Genomic DNA, 22,617 nt, shown 5'->3' with positions numbered 1-22,617 from the left:
CTCACTGTCCGCTCCCATCTGTTGCAAAGGTCCAGAAAAAATAAAAGCAGAAATTGTGACTAAGCGGGGTGAGGTGTGCAGCACACCATTGTCACAGGTTTTCGAGGTCATGGTCACTTTGCCTCAGCCTGCAGATTCCTCTTGAATAAACACAGTCACAATGCAGCACTGTATTCCAACATCACATTTCATATGAACTCAACTTGTTACTCGGCATTGCATCTGATTTATCGCTAACCTGTGTGAATATTACTGAATTTGTCATAAAATATTGATAAAGTTACTGCTGGATATATTTTTTCTCTCTCTTACAAGCATGTCATGTTAGAACGCCCCTCAATATGGCTAACCACCCCTTATGCTCCCAAACGCTCTATCGGGGTGTGAACAGAGATTGGGTTCACGAAGGGGACAACAATCTATTGACAGACACCGAAAAGGGAATGTAAAACAAGGGGAGGGGGCAACTCATGCCGCTGGATTTATTACACAATCCTGCAACCCTGTGTGTGTGCGCGTGCTGTATTTGTTCCCACTCCTAGAGTTTAGGGGGCTTATTATATTTTGGTAAGGCTACAGCTGTTGTATTTTTTGACATGCTGAATTCCAGGCATTTAGCAAATTCCTGGCATCCAGACAAATAACTCTTTGCCTGATATCATTTTTATGCACTTTACTGTTAGTGTGTGTCTTTTACTTTCTGGAGCTAATCCAATCATGCTGATCTCTAATGTAAAATAAAAACCTTAAATGTTGACGTGTCAAGTATTTGTTGTCGGTGGCACTAAGATTTTCTATGATTGTCCAAAAGACTCCCCTACAGCCAAGCAGGGGAGGTGAATTTAATATCAGGTTACATAACAGTCTTATCCATGCACGGTTCCCTTAGGAGGGAATGCGGTCAACTTGTATTCATTTTGGTTCATTCTCATCCTCTGGATTCCTTCTCTAAATGTCTTCCTCTCATTCCTTCACCCTTTGAACCAACACCATCTGCTCGGGCTCACATTGGCCCCACCCCTCCCTAATACACTGGCGGCTTATCCTCAGCAACAACAGCCACTGATGCAAATTTGTATTTTCTCTCTGGTCCTCTTTCCATCAATTTCGCTTGCTAAGGAGGTAAATCCCAGCTACCCAGCTCCATCAGTTTACCTGTTGTTTTTTTGCGTATTAGGGCAAAATTGTGCAATTTTCATTCGCATCCTTTGACCTATTATTTACGGTAATTCAATCAACGTCATCTTTTTTAATTAACTGTAAAATTGTCGCAGCTGTCATCCAATATGAGAATAAACCATAATTATAGAGAAAGAGCATACTCGTTGCTGTGTTGATGTGTACTGGTGAGTGTGACTCAATTTGTGCGGTTTATATGGTCATAAGTGCAAGCTAATTAAATTGGAGTACAGATTTGATTTAGTAGTGTCATGTGTAACTTCTTCAGGTTGTTAGAAGATGCCAAAAACAGGAACGAAAATAGTTTTGTTTTCATTTGAACCTCAGTTTCAGCTTGCTTTCAAATTGAAGGAGTTATTTGCAAAAAATAGTTTTTACTGGGGGGCGTGTTGGGATTTGGATTGCCACAAGCCATGCTGTATGACAAAATGCCATTTTTATAGTTGGTATTGAATTTTTATGGACTGGATTTTTCATCTAACCTCTCGACCTCTCTTGATATCCTCAGGCGTGATTCAGAGCGGCAGCCATTCCGCAAAGAAGTGAAAGGCAACAGGGATGAGTGTGGACAGCCACCAGGGGGTTGTGACCACCCCTCCCACACCCAGTGGCAAGACCAAAGAGCGCTACTTTGATCGAGTCAATGTCAACGATCCAGAGTACCTCCGAGCCAGGAAAATGTCGCCTGACCTCCGACAGGACTTCAACGTTCTGGAACAGAAGAAGCGGGTCACGCAGATATTACAAAGCCCTGTAAGTTAAAATAACCTGTTGTTTACACTACTTCACACTTGACACAACTCTTTTGTACCACTCAGGTATTTTGAAATGCATTCAAAACTGTACTGTTTGCTGGCTTATGAGACCATTTAACTCCTCTTAGGCATTTTATAGTTGCTATTGTCAGGATACAATAAATCTCCCAAATCGGTGCTGGGGTCTACAACCGACCAGAATGAAATGAAAAACCAGATGAATTCTTTCAAAACCCACCCACTAATAGTTTGGATAAGCACTTCCTATGGACTTTGCCCTCTTCTGAAACCCCATGCATAGCATATTCAGCTGTATTTTTTAGCAACTGGAAACGGAATGCCAGTGGCAAGCTAAAATCCCGAAAGAAGCACCGTGTGCCACACCCTTTGCCTCCAGAATTCCTCAAATGCCCTTCAGGCCAGCAGCCCTCATGTTGGATCAGGTTTTGCTGCCGTCGGCATCCTAGTGAGAGCAGGGCATATTCTTGCCAATGCTCGTAATGCTGTTGTTTGCTTTTCTATCCCCGGCGGTCCAGGTTCGTGAGAATTACATGAGTTGTGCCAGATAAACTTGAGATAAGTACTGGAGGTACAGTTTGTGATTTCGGAGCTCTTTAGCAAATATTTTGATGCACAAGGTTGTGTGAGGACACAATTAAATGGTGCTGTGTACATGAACAGTATACAAGGTATTAGGATTGTCTTGTCTCTCTGTTGTCCCCAGATTGAATTGGCTCCAAGGCAAAAACCTTCATAGCAACACCATTTAAACACAGCTTGGTGTCGTGCTTGTGCATTGTGCTTTGTAATTTGCCCCTTGAACACTTCACATTTTGTCAAGATGGTACGACAAACCTAACCTAACTTGTCATTTTAGCCCTAATAGTGTTTGGAATATTTGTTCAACACTGTTGACTCAAGGCTGGTGTTCAACTGCTCTAGGTTGTATGCAACTTGAGTCACTCAGATGTGACGATGACGAATGATAAAAAAAAGGTCAATCAAAGTTTGGTCAGATGCTATCTAAGATGTAAATGTCACTGATGATTGGCGAATAAAACAGGAGTGTATTGGACTGGTCATCCAAATAGTGTGTTTCTTTATTGGCATGTATTTAAATGAGGGGGTTTGCAATTGAAAAACATTGGGGGTCCACCATACCCAAGAAAAACAGCCAATCACAGATGGAAGCTGTAATCGCCAAGGTGTCAATCATTTGCCTTGCACTTGTGTGTATTGCCGCAGCGAGCAAACCGAATTGCAGATTCGCGCTGACCTTTTAGTTTGGATGTCAGCAGGATTGCTGAAACCACGGTGGAAAACAGCTCTGAAAAAAAAAAGTGCATCACTTGTTCGCTTACAATTGCACGTTTGAATTTCAGTCGATTGTACATTCCCCTCCAAAAATACAACCGCAAACTCATAACATTCAGTGCTACAGTAACACTGACGTATATGGGACATTAGATATGGCCATTGAAATCCAATGCAAGTGCTAAAATTTGCCCTTGACCAAGATAAGCATCAAGACCTATGACATTTGCACAGTACAGAGTGCCAAATGGATTAATAGTAAATATTGATGACATCATTTTTTTGGACAATTTTTTGCGACATGACACATCAACTGAATGGTTATGCACTTTACATATAGTCAGCCAATGTAATTAGAATGGTCTCTTTTGGAATAAGGCCCAAAAGTTCCAAAGTGTTGCTTTCTCAGTCTCTTAATCCAAGTCATATTTTAGCAGCAATACAAAAACAACATCGTGTATGCGTCAGTAGCTCAGTGGCCTCCTTCTCACGACTTGTCTTCCTTTCGAAGTCTCTCCTCCTCTTTTTGTTTGTTTGGATTCCACTCTTCAAGGACTAGCGGAGTCGTAGATTACATGCTTCTGGTGCTCAGATTGCAGGTTGCGTTTAAAGTCAGACCAATATAGACCAGGCTTGGAGCAACTTAGCCATATCTATCATGCAAGCATGTTTACTTTTGGAAGTCTATAACATTGAATCCTTGACACTGTCTGGATTCATAGACGTTGAAGATCCAACCCGCCATAACATTATGACCACATAACACAATAAAATGATAGCCAATACAAGAGCTCTATCAAATCTGCTTGTACAGATGATTTTTTTTTTTTGTTCACACTGACAGACATATTAATTATCACGGTTAAAAGTGTTCAGCAAAAATAATTTAGTTGCAATTGCCTCCCTGAGAGAAAACGTGTTTAGCCTTTAAGCTTCGATGCTTTTTCTATGACAATGAGATCCATACAGAAACTGGATTAGCACTAGCAAGCACACCTGACTGTGTGCACAAATAGATTTAGTTTAAACAGACGTGATCTGTGAGTTAAAGATGAACTAGAAAAGATTGTATACTTCAGATGATGTCACCACTGTGAAACTAAATAGGTGCTTAGAGAAGGGAAAACTAATCAACGTGTCCAGTTTCGGTGTGCGCTTTATTTATTTTTGCTAAATGGAGCAAAATAATTTGTGACATTTTCTTGAGGGGGTTTGAGTTGTTTTTATTTGCCTGTTTTTTACATATATACAAAACAAACATGGATTTGGTTGCAAACCCTGGCAGCAGATTTGCAAAGCTACATTTTTTGGGGGCTTCTGAAAATTAGTTTGCCGTGACTCACTCTGTCGTCTAAAAGGTCAAAAGATTAGAGCGCCTGAAATTGAATTTCAGACGCAGTTTCTCATGCTGCTTCTATTTTCTGCACCTTGTCAGCTGACCTTCTGAATGCGTTCTCCACTCTCCTGCATTTTTTCCCGTATGCGGAAACTTGACGTTTCTCATTTCACGGTATTTTTATTATGAATTAAAGGAAGTGTGAATATTACTCGCTTCCTCTGCCACTTGTCAGCAAGCATGAGTAGATAATTGATGTGGTTTGGCAGCCTGTGCTGAAAACCGTCTTGCGTGAGGCTTCATATAACGGCTGCCCTCTATTAGGCTTCTTCTTCTCTTTTAAAGCACCGATGGGCTCTTTGATAGAACATTAGTGGTTAAACTTCCTCCAGAGATTTCTTTTTGAAACCGCTCTTATTCCCGCAAAGCCAGCTGTGTTTCATGAGTCGTTCCTCAGCATCTATTGGGTGATGAACTTCATGAAATTTCCTCATTGCCCGCACAGCATGAATGGGTTGGATCATTTTGTGCAAAAGGCAAATTGATTTGGGAGTTATGATGCATTTTAATAATTCCTTATCTCACTAGCTTCAAGAAGAAATGTATGGCTGTAGAAATATCTACTCAGCACTTGTTAGTTGTTTTCGACATTTTTTGTGTACTGTATGGAAATTGATATCCAAGGCTCAAAATTGTTTTTTTTCCTTTGAGTAGCATTTTGGAAAAGCTCAAAATAAAAAAATAATCTTTGCGGTGCATTTTTGCATAGCAGTGATTTAATTTCAGCAGCTACTTTGCAATTTAAGTGACCTTTATTCTGCAGGTTCAACTTGGGGACCTGAAGCAATAAAAATATGACAATGTACAGTGAATATTTTAGTATTTGAGTATCTGACAAAATGCTATCACAATCAAATTCTTTTCAGCTTGATAAACACAATATTTGATCAAAAATAATCTTTTGTCGTGACATCGGCAATTATCTGGTTATGTAGCAGCAGCTTTCGATGCCATCTCATGTATAGACATAGTGTGTGAAGCAACATGCTTTTAAAACAAGCCGCATGATATTTATAGACCAGGTCCTGTTCCACAGATGCGCTCATCGAGGTTAAATTGGTATAATCGATTGCGCTGCCTGGCCTGCAGGCAGACGCTCTCCTGCTCTGCAACATTGTCACGTTGTTAGCTTGTGAGCAACGTTGTGCTCACAAAACGGGCTGTGTCTCAACAAGTTCTAGGAAATAGATTTGATGATTTTTTTTTGTGGCTTTTGGAAGTTATTTTCTTGAAATGTAGCTTATATTACCCTACTGAAATCAATTGTACTATTAGGACTTATTAGGGAAGGAAAACTGATGCCAAATAATCAGTCAATGAGCACCTATATGGGTGACATGTTCTTATTTCATGTAATACATTTGTGCAAGTTTAGGATAAACTTCCATTTTGTGCTTTGGGAACAGCAGACACAGATGTCACAAGCCTCACCCGATGCTTTATTTTCTGATTATTGCAAACCTCAGCAGCATAAACAACTTCTTTGTTGTTGTTTTTGTTGGTGCAGCAGCGGTCAGGGGGGTGGTCCAAATATTAATGATAGATCCACTTTCAGCCCTGGAATTAATCTGTTTGCATGATGCAGTCAAATCCCTGCTGTCATAATCTTTTTGAGAATTTAGTACTCACACAAACTGTTGAACAGATGCCGGCTAGTGTGTGGGTCATTCTAATGTGCGCAATTGTGTGCCTTTTGAAAGGCAGCTTTTGCTCTTCTTTTTATGAAGCCTGCTTGGATGGGAGGCGAAATAACTTCTAAAATCACCAGAACAGCCCAATTAGGGTCAACTCAATGCCCTGAGAATAAAACCAAAATACCAATCTCTGCAGCTGGGCTTTGATTCTGTCTTTCAAACACAAATGTGATGGCAAACGAGTCTCTTAAAAAGAACTCTCCGAAACACAACCCTGAACCGTTCACAGTCAGACATCCGCTTTGAGGCGGTCACCACAGCAACACTGCCACCAGGGACAGAGGAATGTTTGGTCATGGTTCAGACTCAGCAGTGCACCGGGACTCTAGGTGTTCCCATAGAGGGGGTTGTTCCAATTTTCACAAAACACCCTCACACGGGCCTGTTCTGTTGGCAGACCGCCCATGGATGAGCCTGTGGTTGGAGGCAGCATCAAAGTGCTGGAGTTTCTTTTCTGCAGACACAGTTCAGAGAAGTTGCAATCAAAACATCAATACTCTTATAGAGTATGCTTGTTACTAGACTGGAAATGGTTCCATGACCCATTTTGCTAATTATACAAAATATTTTACTGTATGTATAACCCACATTTTGCAATGCATTTTTAAGTACCTCAGGCATTTCTCACTGAGCCCAGAGGCTCAATCAGTGAGTTACGTAAACCTTGATCCTGATCCAGAAATGAAGTGCAACAAATTACAACCTGATAGAATGAGAAGTGAAGGGAATCTTCTCTTCTAAATGTAAATGAATGGCAAATGTGCAATCCAGATCAATTTCGGACACTGAAAACATTGAGCGGTTCTCATTCTTTTAAAGTTACATAATGCATTCAATTGATTTCATTTTTTTATGACTCCATCACTGTGTCTCTCACAAAACAAAATTGATCAAAACTGCAGCTGAACACTATGTTCAGAACCCAATTAGTAGATAGTGTGTGGCTATTCTATTTCCCACATAGGATGAATATCATTCTATACCTACGTATGTCCACCTTTCTATTTGTAATGTAGTCATCAACAAAAGCCTTGCTCGGTCTTTCATCTCATGACAAGTTTGTATGTTTGTATGGTTTCTCATGTTAATATGCTTTTCCTCGGATTTAAGGGGTGACTCTGATCTGGATGTCAAGATTAGCCTCACAAACACAAAAGACGGCACATGCTGTTAGCTATTCAGGCTATCGAGTGTACGCTTGTTGATCAGCCAATCAGCTTCGTTGAGGCTGCCTTCCTGCTGACACCTAAGGAGCATGACTAATCTGTGATTAAGTGCTGCTTGTGTCCCACATCTTGTTCCCACAGTCATTCTTCCACTGTCTTCCCTACGTGTGCTCTAATCCGCCATGCCTCAAGATCTTTACACACAAGTGTGCACATGTGCCATCATTTATCCTGAAGTCCTGAAAATTGAGCACATTGTCATCTAATATCTGACTTCCATCCCCAGGCCTTCAAGGAGGAGTTGGAAAGTTTGATCCAAGAGCAGCAATGCAAAGGGAACAACCCCGCTGGTCTGTTGGCCCTCAGACAGATTGCAGACTTCTTCATGGCGAGTTCAATGGCCGGTTACAACACTTCCCCACTAAGTGAGTAGTCATTGCCATGTGACCTGTCACCGTGGTGACCAGTCAACAACATAACCCACACCCAGAGTTAAAAAAAAAAAGCATATTTAAAGACTTTCCCTTCTTGAAGGCTGATGTGCTGATCTAGGCCCAGACACCGGAAGAGCCATGCATTTTTCTCTCACTTTAGATTCTCTTGGAGTTATGACTTGCAAACTGCTTCCATTTGCACATGTGGAATGTGCAACTGAATGCTGGATCATATGTTAAAGGGATCAGAGCAGCTCAGTCTCTTAAGTTAGTATATCAAAGGCTGCAGGAGTAAATGATGCAGTACATGCTGAATATTTTCAGAATCGATTATTCCATCAATTAATTGGATACAATTTTATTCACATTAGACTGTGTTAAAAATATTCCCCCCGCAATTACTGTTTCTTACCCAATATTTTTTACTTGAACTATTTAGTGATCCTAAAAGAACTAAACAACAGTTAAGCAATATCACACAAGATCGATCATTATTTTCCAACGTGAAAGCAGACATTTTCAAATGTCTTATTGAGATTAAACACAAATTTTTCATGAAGGACTACAGAAATCAGAGGATTATTACCTTTGAGAGCCTGAAATCATAACATTTGTACAATCTTTTATAAAAAGAAGTCTCAAAGCGATTACTTGATTATTAAAATGCAAGGCGATTAATTAATCGATTAATTTTTACACCTCTATATCACTAAATTAAAGGAAACTAAGTACTGTACTTCAGTCAGCATATTTCTTTATTGCATGCATTTTATTTTGAATTTTCCTGTTCAGGTTTGGGGATGGTCATACCCATTAACGACTTGTACAACGTGGAAGCGGGTGCCATGGTGAAAGGAGAGAAGCTGACACGCTGTAAACTGGCCAGCCTCTACAGATTGGTGGACTTGTTTAACTGGGCCCACTTTGCCAGCTCCTATATCACCGTAAGATGCCCTAAATTTATCATTTAGAGTACAGGTGGACAGGTCACTCATTTTTATTAAGTGTACTTGCACAATATATCATGAGATACAATGACACCTACAGTACCTTTTCATCACTGCTCTATCTGCTGGATCTATTGGTGCATTGTCCAATTCAAATAAAGTTCTCAATTTGTTCAGTCTTTTTACAGAGCCACATCAAATTAGATAGTTGCTTCGCTTTTTTTGTGTTTTTTTTTCTTGGGCTAATGCTGAGTGTTATCAGTGGAATGGTGATGCGGGGCATTCAGTAAAACTTCATTATTATGTTATCTGGTTGAGTATATACTTTAGAGAAATAAAATCAGTATTTTCTCATTCCAAAGGCCCGAATCAGCAAAGAGCAAGATCACATCCTTATAATCCCCAGAGGGCTCTCCTTTGCTGAGGCGTCTGCATCAAACCTGGTAAGACTCAACCTGCCTCAGTCCCAACTTTTTGAAAAAGCGCAGCTTCCTTTGATTGTCACCAAAAAATTACAGACATGTTTTTAAGACACAGAAACACTATTTAGTACTTATACCAAAAGACACAACATGAAGAAACCTGAAATGTTTTTGGCTTTGTCCTGTGGCTGATCTTTGCTTTCAACAAACGTTCAAAATGACTGAAGCACATATTCGTTGGCTGTTTATGTTAATAATTAACATTGTTAAAAAGCCTTTGGCCTTCATTAATTTCACTGCATTCCTGTTTTACTGGATTAATATTTTACTGCCTGTATATTTTGTTTTAAAAATAGGCTACATGGAAACTTTTCTGGTTTAGTATTGACACAAGTGTAACCATCATTGCTTTGCTTCAAGACATAAAATGAGCAAAACCACATACTGTAGCCATCTGACAGTGACTAATTTGATTCTGATCCCAAAATAATGGCAAAGTACAAAAAAGAAGAAATACTGTAATTGTCTGTGCAACATCTGTTCTAACGTTTTGATTGAGCAATGTGGCTACACTGCATCTTTCAAATCCAGCTATTAAAGATAAATGCCCCAAATACAGGGGAAATCATTCACTTTGAATATGTGTCATTTTTACATTTTGCAGCTGTGAGTTTTGCACGCATTTTTATTGCAGACTAACATTAAGTTATCAGTGATGGTCACTTCCAGTCTGCCTCACCTCCTCATGTCTGTTTGAGATCCAATATCAATTAGAGACTTTGATTCTGGACTTTTGTTTCCAGGCAATTATTGGCAAAAATGATAGAAGTTTGATCCAAATCCCAGCCAACCGTTTTAGATGATAGGCTCTGTTCCATCGGTTGAAGTGGTCAGTTTGCTTCCTGTCAACACACACCAATCCCTCCCCCAATGCCCCTCGCTCTTGAGTGTCGTTGCCATTTTTAGACATTTCTTATCATCGTCGTTTAAGCATGTCACATTTAATAGCTTTCTGACACGTCCTTTGACATGCTGTGCATATCACAGTAGTTTGCTGTAGAGTTGTGTGAGTGAGCAGCAACTATTGAAGGTCATGGTGGTGAAAAGTTACTGTACATGTGATGGACGCAAATCAATGTTCACTTGTCTGACAGCTGCTTTTGTCTGACTGTTTCGACATCAGTGGTGGTAGTTCGGTTTTTGAAAGATCAATGAATTGTCTACCCATAATGTAGTTTCCATCTGAGTTAGGAGAGGCCAGACTAACATTTTAAAATGACTGGTGTGGTCGACAATCAGTAAACTCCAAACTGAATATTGTGTTTAAATTGTGTCAAATGCCAAAGTGATATGTTTGCAACTTGCAACAATTTTCTACTGCTTATCCTGTTAGTGAAAGGCTACACATTGGACTAACCACTAACCACAAGCTGGTTAATTTAGTTAACCCCAAATGGATTTTCTGCTTGTTTTTTTGAATGGGCTTCTTTTAGCTGGACAGAGGAATGAAACAGTAAAAAAACTTGTAGTCTGTGTTCAACAGGGAGATGTAAAATTGATTCATGTGCGTCCAACTGCATGATGAATGCCCTTTCCTGTTGCTACAACTCACACTCACAGTTTTTGTTGTGAAAGGGAAATGCGATCTTGTGGTTTTTCTGCTTTATATCAGAACAACATGTGCACGATGCCTGCAGGCCACAGAGGCTTTCTGTTTGCGATTAACTTTCAACCGGACCCTCACATCTGCACACACTTGGGTCATTTCTTTTTCTTCCGCTTCGCACATCTGTCTCTCTGACCAGGTGTCTTCATTCTCCCCCGTTTGTCTATGTCTGCTATTCTCTCTTGCGGGTCGTGTACCTCTCTGCTGAATCCGATATTGCTCCCAATCATCCAATAAGGGAATGGTAATGCAGTTGCCTTATCGCTACTGTATCATGTTGCATGTAACAGTCTCGTTCATTTCCTATGGAGGGGCTTCTCGACGTGAAGAGCGGTTGTTAGCGTGATTTATGGTGTTGGTTCGATTGCTTTTGTGGATGGATGGATTTATCTGCTAGATTGTTTAACATATGTGTTACAGCAGATGTTATGTGAGCTTTCAATGTAAGACCATTTGATGGTACAAAGGTGACTGTTCTGGGGAAGAAAGGTTCAGATTAAACACTTGGGAAAAGGTCATGCTGACTCCAGCTGCTCTCCTTCCTTCCCCAGCTGAAGGTCAACATCATCGGCGAGGTGATCGAGCAGGGTTCCACCAACCTGAGCATCGACTCAGCCGGTTTCAGCCCCCACGCCGCCATCTACTCGATACGTCCAGACACCCGCTGTGTCATCCATGTGCACACTCCTGCCACGGCTGCTGTAAGTCTCTTTATTTTGTACAACCAGGTAGCCTGTGAGGTCACCAGTAATAGGAGTGATCATTTAAAATTGTGAACAGAGATTTGTTTGTTGCATCTATTTTTCCTGTTCCCTATATATGCACAAATATTCTGCTCCCGAAACCATTAACATAATCATTCACAAAGATGAATATAATTATTCATGATAACACATACTATTGTGTCAAGTCAACTCTATTTACAGTATTTAACATAATCATTCACAAAGATGAATATAATTATTAATGATAACACATACTATTGTGTCAAGTCAACTATTTACAGTATATAGCCCTTAATCACAAAAGAGTCTCAAAGGGCTTCATAAACCCATATCTGACAAATATTAACAACATCCCCTAATCGTAATCCCTTAATTAATCTTAATTTATTATTTCAAAAATGGGGTAAATGTGATTTTCTCCCAAATGATGCTGTTTATTGTACACAGATTACTGACTATGTACCTTCTGCCATCTAGTGGAAAAGCGTGTAGTTGTTTCACACGCCTACAATACATTGGTGGGATAGATTGGTGCACAAAGCAACTTTATTGTTGACAATAAATATTTTTTAAGACCAATTAATTAAATATGGATAATTGTGCTTGGTACACCTGAGGATATCTCATGACATATCGTTCCACAGCACAATGGTTGGGAATCGTTGACCTATTTTGATCTTATTTTTCCTCCCTGCTTTGTAGGTGTCCTCTATGAAGTGTGGCATCCTGCCCATTTCTCAGGAGGCGCTCATCCTGGGTGACATCGCCTATTTCAATTACAATGGCAATCTCGATGAGCCAGCCGAGCGAAGAGAGCTGCAAAAAGCACTCGGGCCTACAGCAAAGGTGAAAACGCCTTTTGGACACACAACATAAAACAATTTAAATTACGCAAAGGGTGTGTGTTTGTCACAGACAGACAACTATCGGACCACTACTGGTGAAAAAAAAAATTACATCACATCCATCAGTCCGATATTAAATATGTATGGTGAAAATAGCAGTACTTGACTTGTACTTGTCAATAACCATGAATAATATGTTCTTGTTTTTAAAGGTTCTGGTGTTGCGCAATCATGGCTTGGTTGCTCTGGGTGAATCTATGGAAGAGGCCTTTCATTACATCCACAATGCGCAATATGCCTGTGAAATTCAGGTACAATCAAACTGAACAACACTCTTGTGTCAATATGGCTGACATACCAAAAAAAAACAATAAAGCATGAAGACTATATATCAATTTAGTAGCCATTTGAATTGGGGATTTTTGCAAATCTTTGTTTTCACTTTTTTTTATCTCGGTGTGTCCAAATCTCCTACATAAATGCTTGGTAGAGCAAACAAAAAAAAAAAGAACATTAATCCTGCAGCAAAGCCCAGCTTAATTTCTATAAATAAATCCCTCCCAAGCATGTTTTTTATGCTGTGTGATTTATTCCTTAGTGTTGTTGAAGTCCTGTGTCTTTTGCAAAATGACATTTTGTCCTTGTGCAGATTAACAAAGAGCATTTCTAGCACTAATTCACCATACGGAGGATTTTAGTTGGCAAAATTTGATTGACAGATGTTTGTTGGTTTAAAAAAAAAAAAAAAAAAAAAAAAAAAGCTCATCTGTCAAGTGTGTTGCGCAAACTGACATCCATCTCCCCTCCTTCTTTGTGGCTGCTTTTAGGTAAACGCCATCTCCTGTGCTGGCAGCATAGACAACCTGATTGTGCTTGACCAAGAGAAATACAAATCGCGAGTGTTCGCCGTGGCCTCAACAGTTTCCGAAAATGTAAACAGCCCGTACAAGTGGAAAGTCGGTGAACTGGAGTTTGAGTCACTGATGAGGATGCTGGATAACCTGGTGGGTCAATTGGTAGCCATGTGTGATTTTATCCTGATTGTGACTGAGCTTCCAAATTATGTTCTTGATGTTTGCTCTCCAGGGCTACAGGACAGGTTATGCCTACCGCCATCCCATCATGCGTGACAAACCGAGGCACAAGAGCGACGTGGAGATCCCCGCCACCGTCACGGCGTTCATGTTCGAAGAGGATGTGGACGCCACGCACTTTCCCTTCAAGTTCCTGCAGCAGCGGCAGCAGCGGGAGAAGACGCGCTGGCTCAACTCACCTAACAGTTATACCAAGGTCAACGTGGAGGGCGGAGATGACCGGTACAACCACAACAGGACAACCACGGTAAACACAATTTACAAATTTCTTATCAACAAGATTCACAACTTGAGTTGTTCACATGAATATGGGTGTAGTTCTTCCGTTTAATAATCAATGTAATAATTTTTCTAAAGATGTCAGGGTCTAGCTACTATAGCACTCTAGCATCATACTGCCATCTGCTGGTTAAACAAAGCACTATTATACTGCATGGAACACTAACTTCATTTGCCATCATTGACCTTTAGTCTAAGTCTTAGACTCACCAGGTCAGGTTTATTCTTTTAGGTATTACGGTTCCTTTACAAAAATAACTATATATATTTTTAAATGGAATGGAATTCCTCCAACCATCCGTCTCAGGGGCAGGTTCATGGGATGATTGGTAGAATAATCGATTCTAGAATTATTTGACAATGCCATACCTATTATTGTTATTATTATTGTTATTATTTCCATTTACAGTGGATGAAAGCAGAGGAGACTGGAACGCCAATCAGAATTGAGGACCCCAATCAATTTGTCCCTCTCAACACAGACCCCAAGGAGGTACTGCAGAAGAGAAACAAAGTGAGTCTGACGTCACGTCACACAATTACGGATGATGAGGTCTTTTAACAGCCAAGATTCAACGACCCTGCAAGTGTTATGTAGTTAAAGATGGGCTTCTGAATGTTGTGTTTTTTGATGACTGCAAGTTTCATTATTTTGCCATAAATCTGATATTGTGTTTACAATCCTTGCAATTTTCTGAATGTTTTGGTTTTTGATGACTGCAAGTTTCATTATTTTGCCATAAATCTGATATTATGTTTGCAATCCTTGCAATTTACCCAGCACAAATTTTTAGGTTAGGGGAAGTATATGCTAATGTTGCCTCAACTGCAGTTTTTCTTTTCTGATCAATAGTAAAAATATGCACATGAGAAATATGCAGACCACGTGTGTGGGTTCGGGTTAATATTCTTCTTCTTCTTATTCGTATTCTTATTCTTGTTTTACAGATCAGAGAGCAGAATCGATACGATCTGACAACATCAGGGCCGCGATCACAGCACCTTGCTGGCATCCCAATTGATCAACCACGACAGGTAAGATGCAAAACACAGTGACATCATGATAGAAAACATTTAAAAGTATAAATAAATACCAACTCATTTGCAGGAATTACCATTGTAGGTTTGCGTTAAGGTTTTTATTGCCAAAGACCATGCATAGCACTGAATGCAGCTGATTTGTTGTAGTTTGGTGTAGTCTTAAATGTTTGCAGGTCCAATCTGATTACACAAAACTGATTAAATTGTAACACCTTAAGGCCACTAGAGGGAGACAAGTAACAACATCTTGCTGCGAATGATAACCAAAGTGCCATATTCAATTATTTTCTATTTCTTCTATCTTTCAATGAGTTGATTGTATAAGAAAATTGCTTAAATGCTTTATTATTATAAAATGATCCACACCTTACCTTTTAATGCTGACATGAGTTGATATCTTGTGTTGAAGGCTGAAGTGCAGATACACGTTCTGGTAAATACCGCAAATATTAATGAATGGTTGTTTGCAATATATTTCAAAATTTTCCTCACTTTCATATAGTTTTGTGTCACAGCACCAAGAGCATGTTTTGTTGTTTTCGAATAGTCACAAACACATTCACCCACTGTGTGTTGTATTCGTACAACAAATCATTGTGCTGTGTTCTTAATTGGATGTTGACATGTAATGGTGTGTTTGAATACTCAAATGTACAAATTTTATTTCACTGATGTGGTTGGATCGTGGTTTGTATGCATAGCCTGCATGTTACCACAATGGCAATGTGTGTGTGTTTCATTGTCTAGTCTGTGCAGATTTGATTTTCCCATCTGGGTTCAAGATGTCAGAACGTTTCTGTCTTGAAATGAGTCAAGTTTGAAGTGGTTATTCAGTTTTCCTCAGTCGAGGAGCTTTTTTGTGGTCATGATAAAATATAGACTGGAGTAGATTCATTCTTCTATACTTACTGTATCATTCTTTTTTGCCTTTTTGGGGTTACTAGTGCCTCCTAAATGTTTATATATGTGTGTGTGTGTGTCCACGGCAGCCATACGTGCCCACAGAGGAGGAGCAGATGGCCCCACTGCCTCCCAACCCTTTCAGTGAGCTGTCAGAGAAAGATTTGCAGGAGTATCACAAAAACGTGGAACTGAGGCAACTGGGTCTCGGTAGGTGGTGCACGGCCACACACAAATTTACTTTTATTTTTTGTGACATTTTGGTGCTTTACTTCATGCTCAATGACAAAAAAAATTCCAACACACGTGCGCTCTGAGAAACGTAACAATGTCGCTATCTTGTTTCCATACCAGATGAACCACAAACATCATCTTATAGTGGTTTAGCTATCAGATCAAATATTTGAATATAAGGGCTCATTAAATGTGGATTTCTTAAACAGTAACTCACAGAGCCAAAATACTAGGCACACCATATATATATATATATATATATATATATATATATACATACATACATACATACATACATACATACATACATACATACATACATACATACATACATACACACACCAAATGCTAATCATATTGAGAGGCATGGGAAAAATCAATAATGAACAAATAGCGAAGAGGCGGTCTCAGTCTGCATGCTACTTAAACCTGCCACCTTGCATTTAGTGCGTGTGTTCATTCATGTATGTGCGTGCGGACAGTACAGTAATACAGTGTCAGTGTAGCGTGTGGGCACAAGAGGCCAAACGATGGCAGAACGAACAGACAGCAGGTCTTCACACCAGCCTCAAGACTGCCGGTCATTGCTATGACACTGTTGCCCCCCCATAGCCCTGTGAATCCCCACTGGCCAATCTGGATGCCAGCTGGAGACCGTCTGGACTGGCCTAAAACATGACTTGGCTACCCACACACTATATGGTCATCCAAAAAGCCATTTCATATATTTCAAAAGTGCATATGAAATAAGTTATTTGCACTCTACAAATCTCACTTGTATGGTTATAGGTTTTCCACAGGCACACACTCACAGACATAAAGCAAATCAACTTATTCCACAGCCTGTTGTGCAACGTGAACGTATGTAAGTGTTGTGAGCCAGGCATCGGCTTTCTCAGTGTGTAACCCTGAACGTGCTAATTAATGTGTCATTGTGGTTTGGAAGCAGCTTTTGTGCACTGTTAAAACCATTCAAGCCACTTTTGCTGGGCTGCCCTGGCACATTAACTATACTAACATTGGCACTCATATGACATTATGGTAATGCATAAGATAAGAAAATCCTCTTAAAAATATGTTCATAACTTAATATTTGGGCAGTTTGGTAGGTTTAAGAAGTTCAAAAAAATCCAAATGGTCAAACTCCTGCAATAAAAAGAAAATAATCTGAAGGCTCTTTGAAGGACGATAACATTTTAAACTGGCAGGCTAACATTTTTACTCAAAGAACAAGTTGGATGTTTTTGTTTTTTATTTATATATTTTTTAACAGATGGGCCAGGTCATCCATCCCAGGTCATCTATCGATAACGTAAAAATGGAAATTGCAAAAAAGTATAAAACAGAAATTAGTTAAAATATTTTTTAAAAACAAAATTACATTTGTTACATTATATATATATATATATGTGTTACAAATGTAATTTTTTTATTTTTATATAGTATTCAGTATAAATTTTGCCCACCACTAGTTGAGAAGCTATAAATACATATACCAACGCCAGTTTTGCTCTAATGCTTAAAAAAATATATATATCAATTATGATGGTAAACTGCATAGTGAAATAGAACATCTTGAAGGACCTACATGTATATAGTGTACTCCTGTCAAGATAATAATGTCCAGGAAAGAGAAAACCCTGAAAGGAATCCAACAAGGATTCTGTCAAATTTTCAGAAGAGTATCTGTCCATGTCTGAATCCTAACTTGTGTGTGCTATCACTAATCTCTTGACTCGCCTCCCCCCACTCCCCTCCTGACCCTTCATCCCAATCCCCGCATCCTCTCTGGACCGGCTCGCCCCCGCTGTTTTGCCACTGCTTCAATCCACGTCCACGCACCACCATCCCGCAATCCGCTCATCCCACACCCGCTCACCCCGCCACCACTACCTCCCCCCTCCACACAGATGGCGAGCACGAACTAACCTCGGACGACGGCTCCACGCTCTCTCAGTCTGTGTCGCTCACCCAGTCCCCACAAAGCACTCCAGCTAAAGGTATCAGTCACGGCACCAGAGCCGCCTCTTCAAGTTCCTGCCCTGTGCATCTGTTAAATTCAAACGACTTTCTCACGGTAGCTATCACTCATATCCATAGTGTTGCTTTAGTAGGCTACGCACTTGGAAATCTATAATATGATGTCAAATTTCATTAGAAACAGTTGTGCTAGTTACAACACTAGTACCTCAGTCACGACAAATTATCTGCGATTCTTGTCAAAAGCTTCGCCATTAAAATAAGTTCCGTATATAAAATGTCTACTTTTATTTAGCTAATAGGCTCGAGCACTTCATTTCTAATTTGGGGGAATAGTGATGCTCGCTATCCTGTTTCCATGGCAACTTGGAGCCAATTGCGATATAAAGCATTATGATGTTTTCAAAAGTGACCTTTTAATGAGTTCTTACAATATACCTACCGTAATATCTGAGCTTCTGTTGGCTACAGCTCACACGCAGGTGCTCACGTGCACTCGCCAAGTCACCCCACCTCACTAGAATCCACCTCTTAAAGGCACATGCATGTACTGTACACAGACACTTCTATCCAGACAGTATTTTCTAAACATCTTGGGCTTGCAATTAGTTTTATTACACTGCGGTACATTTACAATATGTTTACATTTTATCAGCTTTTGCAGGAGGGTCGGGAATACCTCCTCCACCATAAATGTGTGTTCACTGTACCTTTCTCTTCTATTTGTTCCATATGTCCTTCACATGTGAAGCCAGCAGCATTACCTCATAGGGCCGCTCCTACTTAAATAGTAGCTGACAACATCACAGGATTTACTTCCTGTCACCTTCCCTCATAGCCCAAACACACCAGCAGTAGCAATTAACCCATAGCGCCGTGCGGACTCGCGGGAGCCATCTTTTATGATGGCGCTGCTGTGAGGTCAGATACTTGTGCTTGAATCCGGGTCAGTTGTTACATGCTCCATTTTCAGGATGGCCTCAGTGTATTGTTTGCTTTGAACCACGAAAATAACCTGAGAAGTGGTGATAACGTTTCATTATATTTATTTAATACCAGTGGCCTGCTTTCTTGGTGTTGTTGAGCCAATAGGAGGAGTTGTACACTCGCAGGCTCTTAAGTGAACAGAGGATATAGTCTGCTGTTAAAAACCGAGGCTTGTTTTTTTTTTTTTTTTTTTTTTTTTTTTTTTTTAAAGTGAGAGTAGGACAGGCTCTTTAGTCTATGAGGTCAATGGGTTTCACGCTGCCATGTTATGAAATATGTAGAGCACAAGTACAGTGGCAATGCAGCAAACACCTGAAATGGTGTTTGTGTGTCCGAGCCAGCAGCGACACATTTACGACACGAGCGCAGTGTAGGGTATTAAAAGCATGCTTGGTAAATGCTAATGAAGTTGAATTTAAAGTGCCGGTGTTACAGTTTCAACACAGTTAGATGATTTCACTATAATTTCTTCTTCTTCTTTCATCATTAGGAGTGTTGTTGACTAGCCTGCCACATTGGAATGAATATACAAATCGCCACGTAAATGAAGCAAGGCTTAAATAAAAAAAGTCCTCCCAGTTATCAGATGCTGCATTTTAGATTTGGATCTGGATTGTTTCCTATAGGCTCACAAATGATTCATTATTAGTATGAATGACAATCTGGTGTATTCACGGGGTCCTTTTCCCCAGCAGTCAACCACGCGGGCCTGATGAACGGCAAGGATAACCACTGCGACGCCAACGACGAGCTGTGCAAGCGGGTCAGCCAGCTCAACACTAGCGCGGAGAGCGTGGAAATGACGGTGCGCTCGGCCGACAAGATCGAAGAGGTGTTGTCTCAGGAGAGCTCGCCCTCCAAGTCGCCCAACGGCAAGAAGAAGAAAAAGTTCCGCACGCCGTCCTTCCTCAAGAAGAACAAAAAGAAAGAGAAGACAGAGGCCTGAGGGCCACCAAGATGATAGAAAGGGGAGGGCATCTTTTTATGTTTTGTCTTTTATGCTGTCTTTGTTTTCCTGATTTTTGTGTTTAATCCTTTCCAGAGTTTTTATATACAAAGAAATGATTTGGAGAAAAAAAAGGAATTGGCAAAAAAACAAAACGTTTCCCACGCAGATGGACAGATAGAGTATGGTCGAGCATTTTCAAGTGAATCACAAATGCAGTACTCAAAGTTGATTCAGTGACATCTGCACAACTGTGCTGAAATTAGAATTGTTAAAAGTACGATCATTTCAACGTAATTCTCAAGTCAAGAGTGTATACTGCACATTTTTTTGTTAAATCCTCATCTGGTGGTCCTCTGCCTTTGCATTGAGTTTATAATCACTAAGAGGCTTCATGACCGATGACATCACACTGGACAACTTCTCCCCATCAGTGGCCACAGGGTATGTGTCCATTTGTTTACTGGCTCTTCTTATTTTGCACCATTCTTCTCGTTTTTGCGCTTCTGCGGCATCGACACATACGTATTTACTCACCAAACTGGAGTCATGCGCCTTTTAGCGTTAACATCTCAAAAGAGCCAGTCGGATACTATTCATTTACATATGTAGCATTTTCCTACTTACTTTTGGGACGAACCGGAATTTTTTTTTAGTGTAGTTGAAGTCATCGCATGAAATTTGACCTTTTTTATTGAACATTTTGCTTGTATTCAACATCCTTTTGTACTCATTTCTAGGCTTTTTCCAGGCGCCTATTTTGTCTTTTGCCAGGAGGAGAAGTGATTGCTCACACTATATTTTAAAGTAGAGTACATAAATATAACACAGATATATTTGACAACTGGATACGTCGGCTATAGATTTGTAACTATATATTTTTTTATTTTATTGTGCTGCACTTTCCACTGTAGTAGGATGGTTTCACCCGTGAAAGAGACTGTCAAGTCGTATGTGGTCAAAAACCGAGCAAGTAGCAAAGCAATTGAGACAAGTGAAGACTCAGAAAGTGAAATCAGTATGAAGGAGAAAAAACAAAACAAAAAATAGGCTTTTCATGTGCGAAATGATGTCTGCACTCAGCAAAAATCAGGAAGTGTGTTGTGCTGATATGTCTAACCTCTGCAGTCGCCAGCTGAGAATAACAGGAGTATTAGGACCTCACTGAAGTGGCGAAAAAAAGGATATTACCAGAAGCAAAGTTGTAATGGGAGAAAAAAATGGCCGGTATCTCCATAAAAATTGAGTTTTTCTCTGCAATTAGTATTAAGTAATGGTTCAAAACATTTCAACATGGAGTAATCTTCAATCATGAGGAACTGTTTTTTTAAAACCCCAATTGTTGTAATATTACAAACAAAATTACATCTTTTATGATTGACCTATTTTCCCTGTAAAATGATTATCATTTTCTTGTAAAATTACAACAGTTGTAAAATGATTGAATTCTTTGTTCCTCTTTTACAACATTATTCTTCAACTTAATCCTTGTAATCCAGCATCTGTCACAAAATTATACCTCGCAACATTTCAATTTCATTTGTTTTATATGTTCAAATTAAGTCTGTCCTGACATTTTTACTCCTCTAGGGAGGAAAAAAATATGATTTTATTCTTGTATATTAAGAGTTCTTCTAATATTTTATCTGTGTCGTATATTTTCTTTCCCCCCCGCAGTCTGGCCCTAATCCTCCTGTGTCACGAATGAAGTATGAAGCAGGGATGACTTTTGTATAGTGTTGATATACGTGCTTAAAGAGTGTGTGATTTAAAGCCATATTGTATTGTTTTTGGACAAGGGGTTGTGAGGCTTCAATGACCCTGACAGGACCTCTTGTTTAATCCCCTTAATGACTGCACGGCCCCTTCTCTCGGGTCCAATAACCAGCACTCTTCTTCACTCCTCAAAACGCAGCTTTTCACACGCGCATTCAATCTCGTACGCCCGTTTCACTCCCCTCGTGCGACGTTTTGGGTAAATGTGATATTTGTCGGATGACCCGTCGTTGACCTGAACTCCAAGTGTAAGAAGGGAGGACTTGTAGCATGCTTTCAGCTTTTTTTCATCGCATCGTCGTCTTTGTCATCCTCCATTTGTATGGCTATATTTATTCTATGTTTGTTTATTAAATATTTTATGGGCATAAATTGCTCCCAGGTGAACTGAATGTGCGTTCCTTCAGTTTCAATTTTGGTTTCTTTGCACCTTGCGCGACCAATGCTTCCCAATTCATCTTTTCTGTTTCCAAAAAAAAAAAAAATGTTTGCTTTGGTATGCCACAATGAGCCAAGCGACTTTTTGATCTGTGAACACCCCCTTATATAAATGCTAATCTATGGAATTGCTTTTAGATGTATTGCTAATCAGTGTACATTCACAAATAAACTGTATTTTGCCAAAATGAATGCTCATTTTCATCTTTTTATGCATCCACATCACTCCATGTATTGTTTTGCCTTGCGCTGTATTCATTCACAGTCATGTTCTTTTGCATCAAGTGAGCCAAGTTAGGTCTAATCCATTGATGCTTGCACAATGATCATTGGTTGCATTGTAGCGCTACAAATTGGAAGAGCTCTACTGTGAGGAGGAAATAACTGGCTCCTTTTATT

General features: G+C 39.8%; 1 protein-coding gene across 13 annotated transcripts in view; it reads left to right on the top strand.

Annotated features, from left to right (window-relative positions):
- Positions 1–22,406, top strand: part of add3a (adducin 3 (gamma) a) — a 42,956-nt gene extending 20,550 nt beyond the window's left edge. For 7 of the 13 annotated variants that reach the window (XM_037275456.1, XM_037275276.1, XM_037275535.1 and 4 more), the window contains 15 exons: positions 1,688–1,932; positions 7,791–7,929; positions 8,731–8,882; positions 9,248–9,328; positions 11,525–11,674; positions 12,401–12,544; positions 12,756–12,854; positions 13,371–13,547; positions 13,630–13,884; positions 14,326–14,430; positions 14,865–14,951; positions 15,367–15,390; positions 15,947–16,067; positions 18,002–18,091; positions 19,751–22,406. In XM_037275456.1, coding sequence (XP_037131351.1) covers positions 1,738–1,932; positions 7,791–7,929; positions 8,731–8,882; positions 9,248–9,328; positions 11,525–11,674; positions 12,401–12,544; positions 12,756–12,854; positions 13,371–13,547; positions 13,630–13,884; positions 14,326–14,430; positions 14,865–14,951; positions 15,367–15,390; positions 15,947–16,067; positions 18,002–18,091; positions 19,751–20,004 — 2,073 coding nt within the window. In that variant the 5' untranslated portion in view covers positions 1,688–1,737 and the 3' untranslated portion in view covers positions 20,005–22,406. Of the gene's footprint in view, positions 1–1,685; positions 1,933–7,790; positions 7,930–8,730; positions 8,883–9,247; positions 9,329–11,524; positions 11,675–12,400; positions 12,545–12,755; positions 12,855–13,370; positions 13,548–13,629; positions 13,885–14,325; positions 14,431–14,864; positions 14,952–15,366; positions 15,391–15,946; positions 16,068–18,001; positions 18,092–19,750 lie in introns of all 13 variants that reach the window. The other 6 variants (XR_005100815.1, XM_037275656.1, XM_037275744.1 and 3 more) reach the window with 6 other exon arrangements.
- Positions 22,407–22,617: the final 211 nt, after the last annotated feature.

This window comes from Syngnathus acus, chromosome 1, assembly GCF_901709675.1.
Source record: "Syngnathus acus chromosome 1, fSynAcu1.2, whole genome shotgun sequence".
In the NCBI taxonomy this organism is placed as follows: Eukaryota; Metazoa; Chordata; class Actinopteri; order Syngnathiformes; family Syngnathidae; genus Syngnathus; species Syngnathus acus.
The sequence above is the reverse complement of the archived record's forward strand: the minus strand, read 5'-3'. Positions and strand labels throughout refer to the sequence as shown.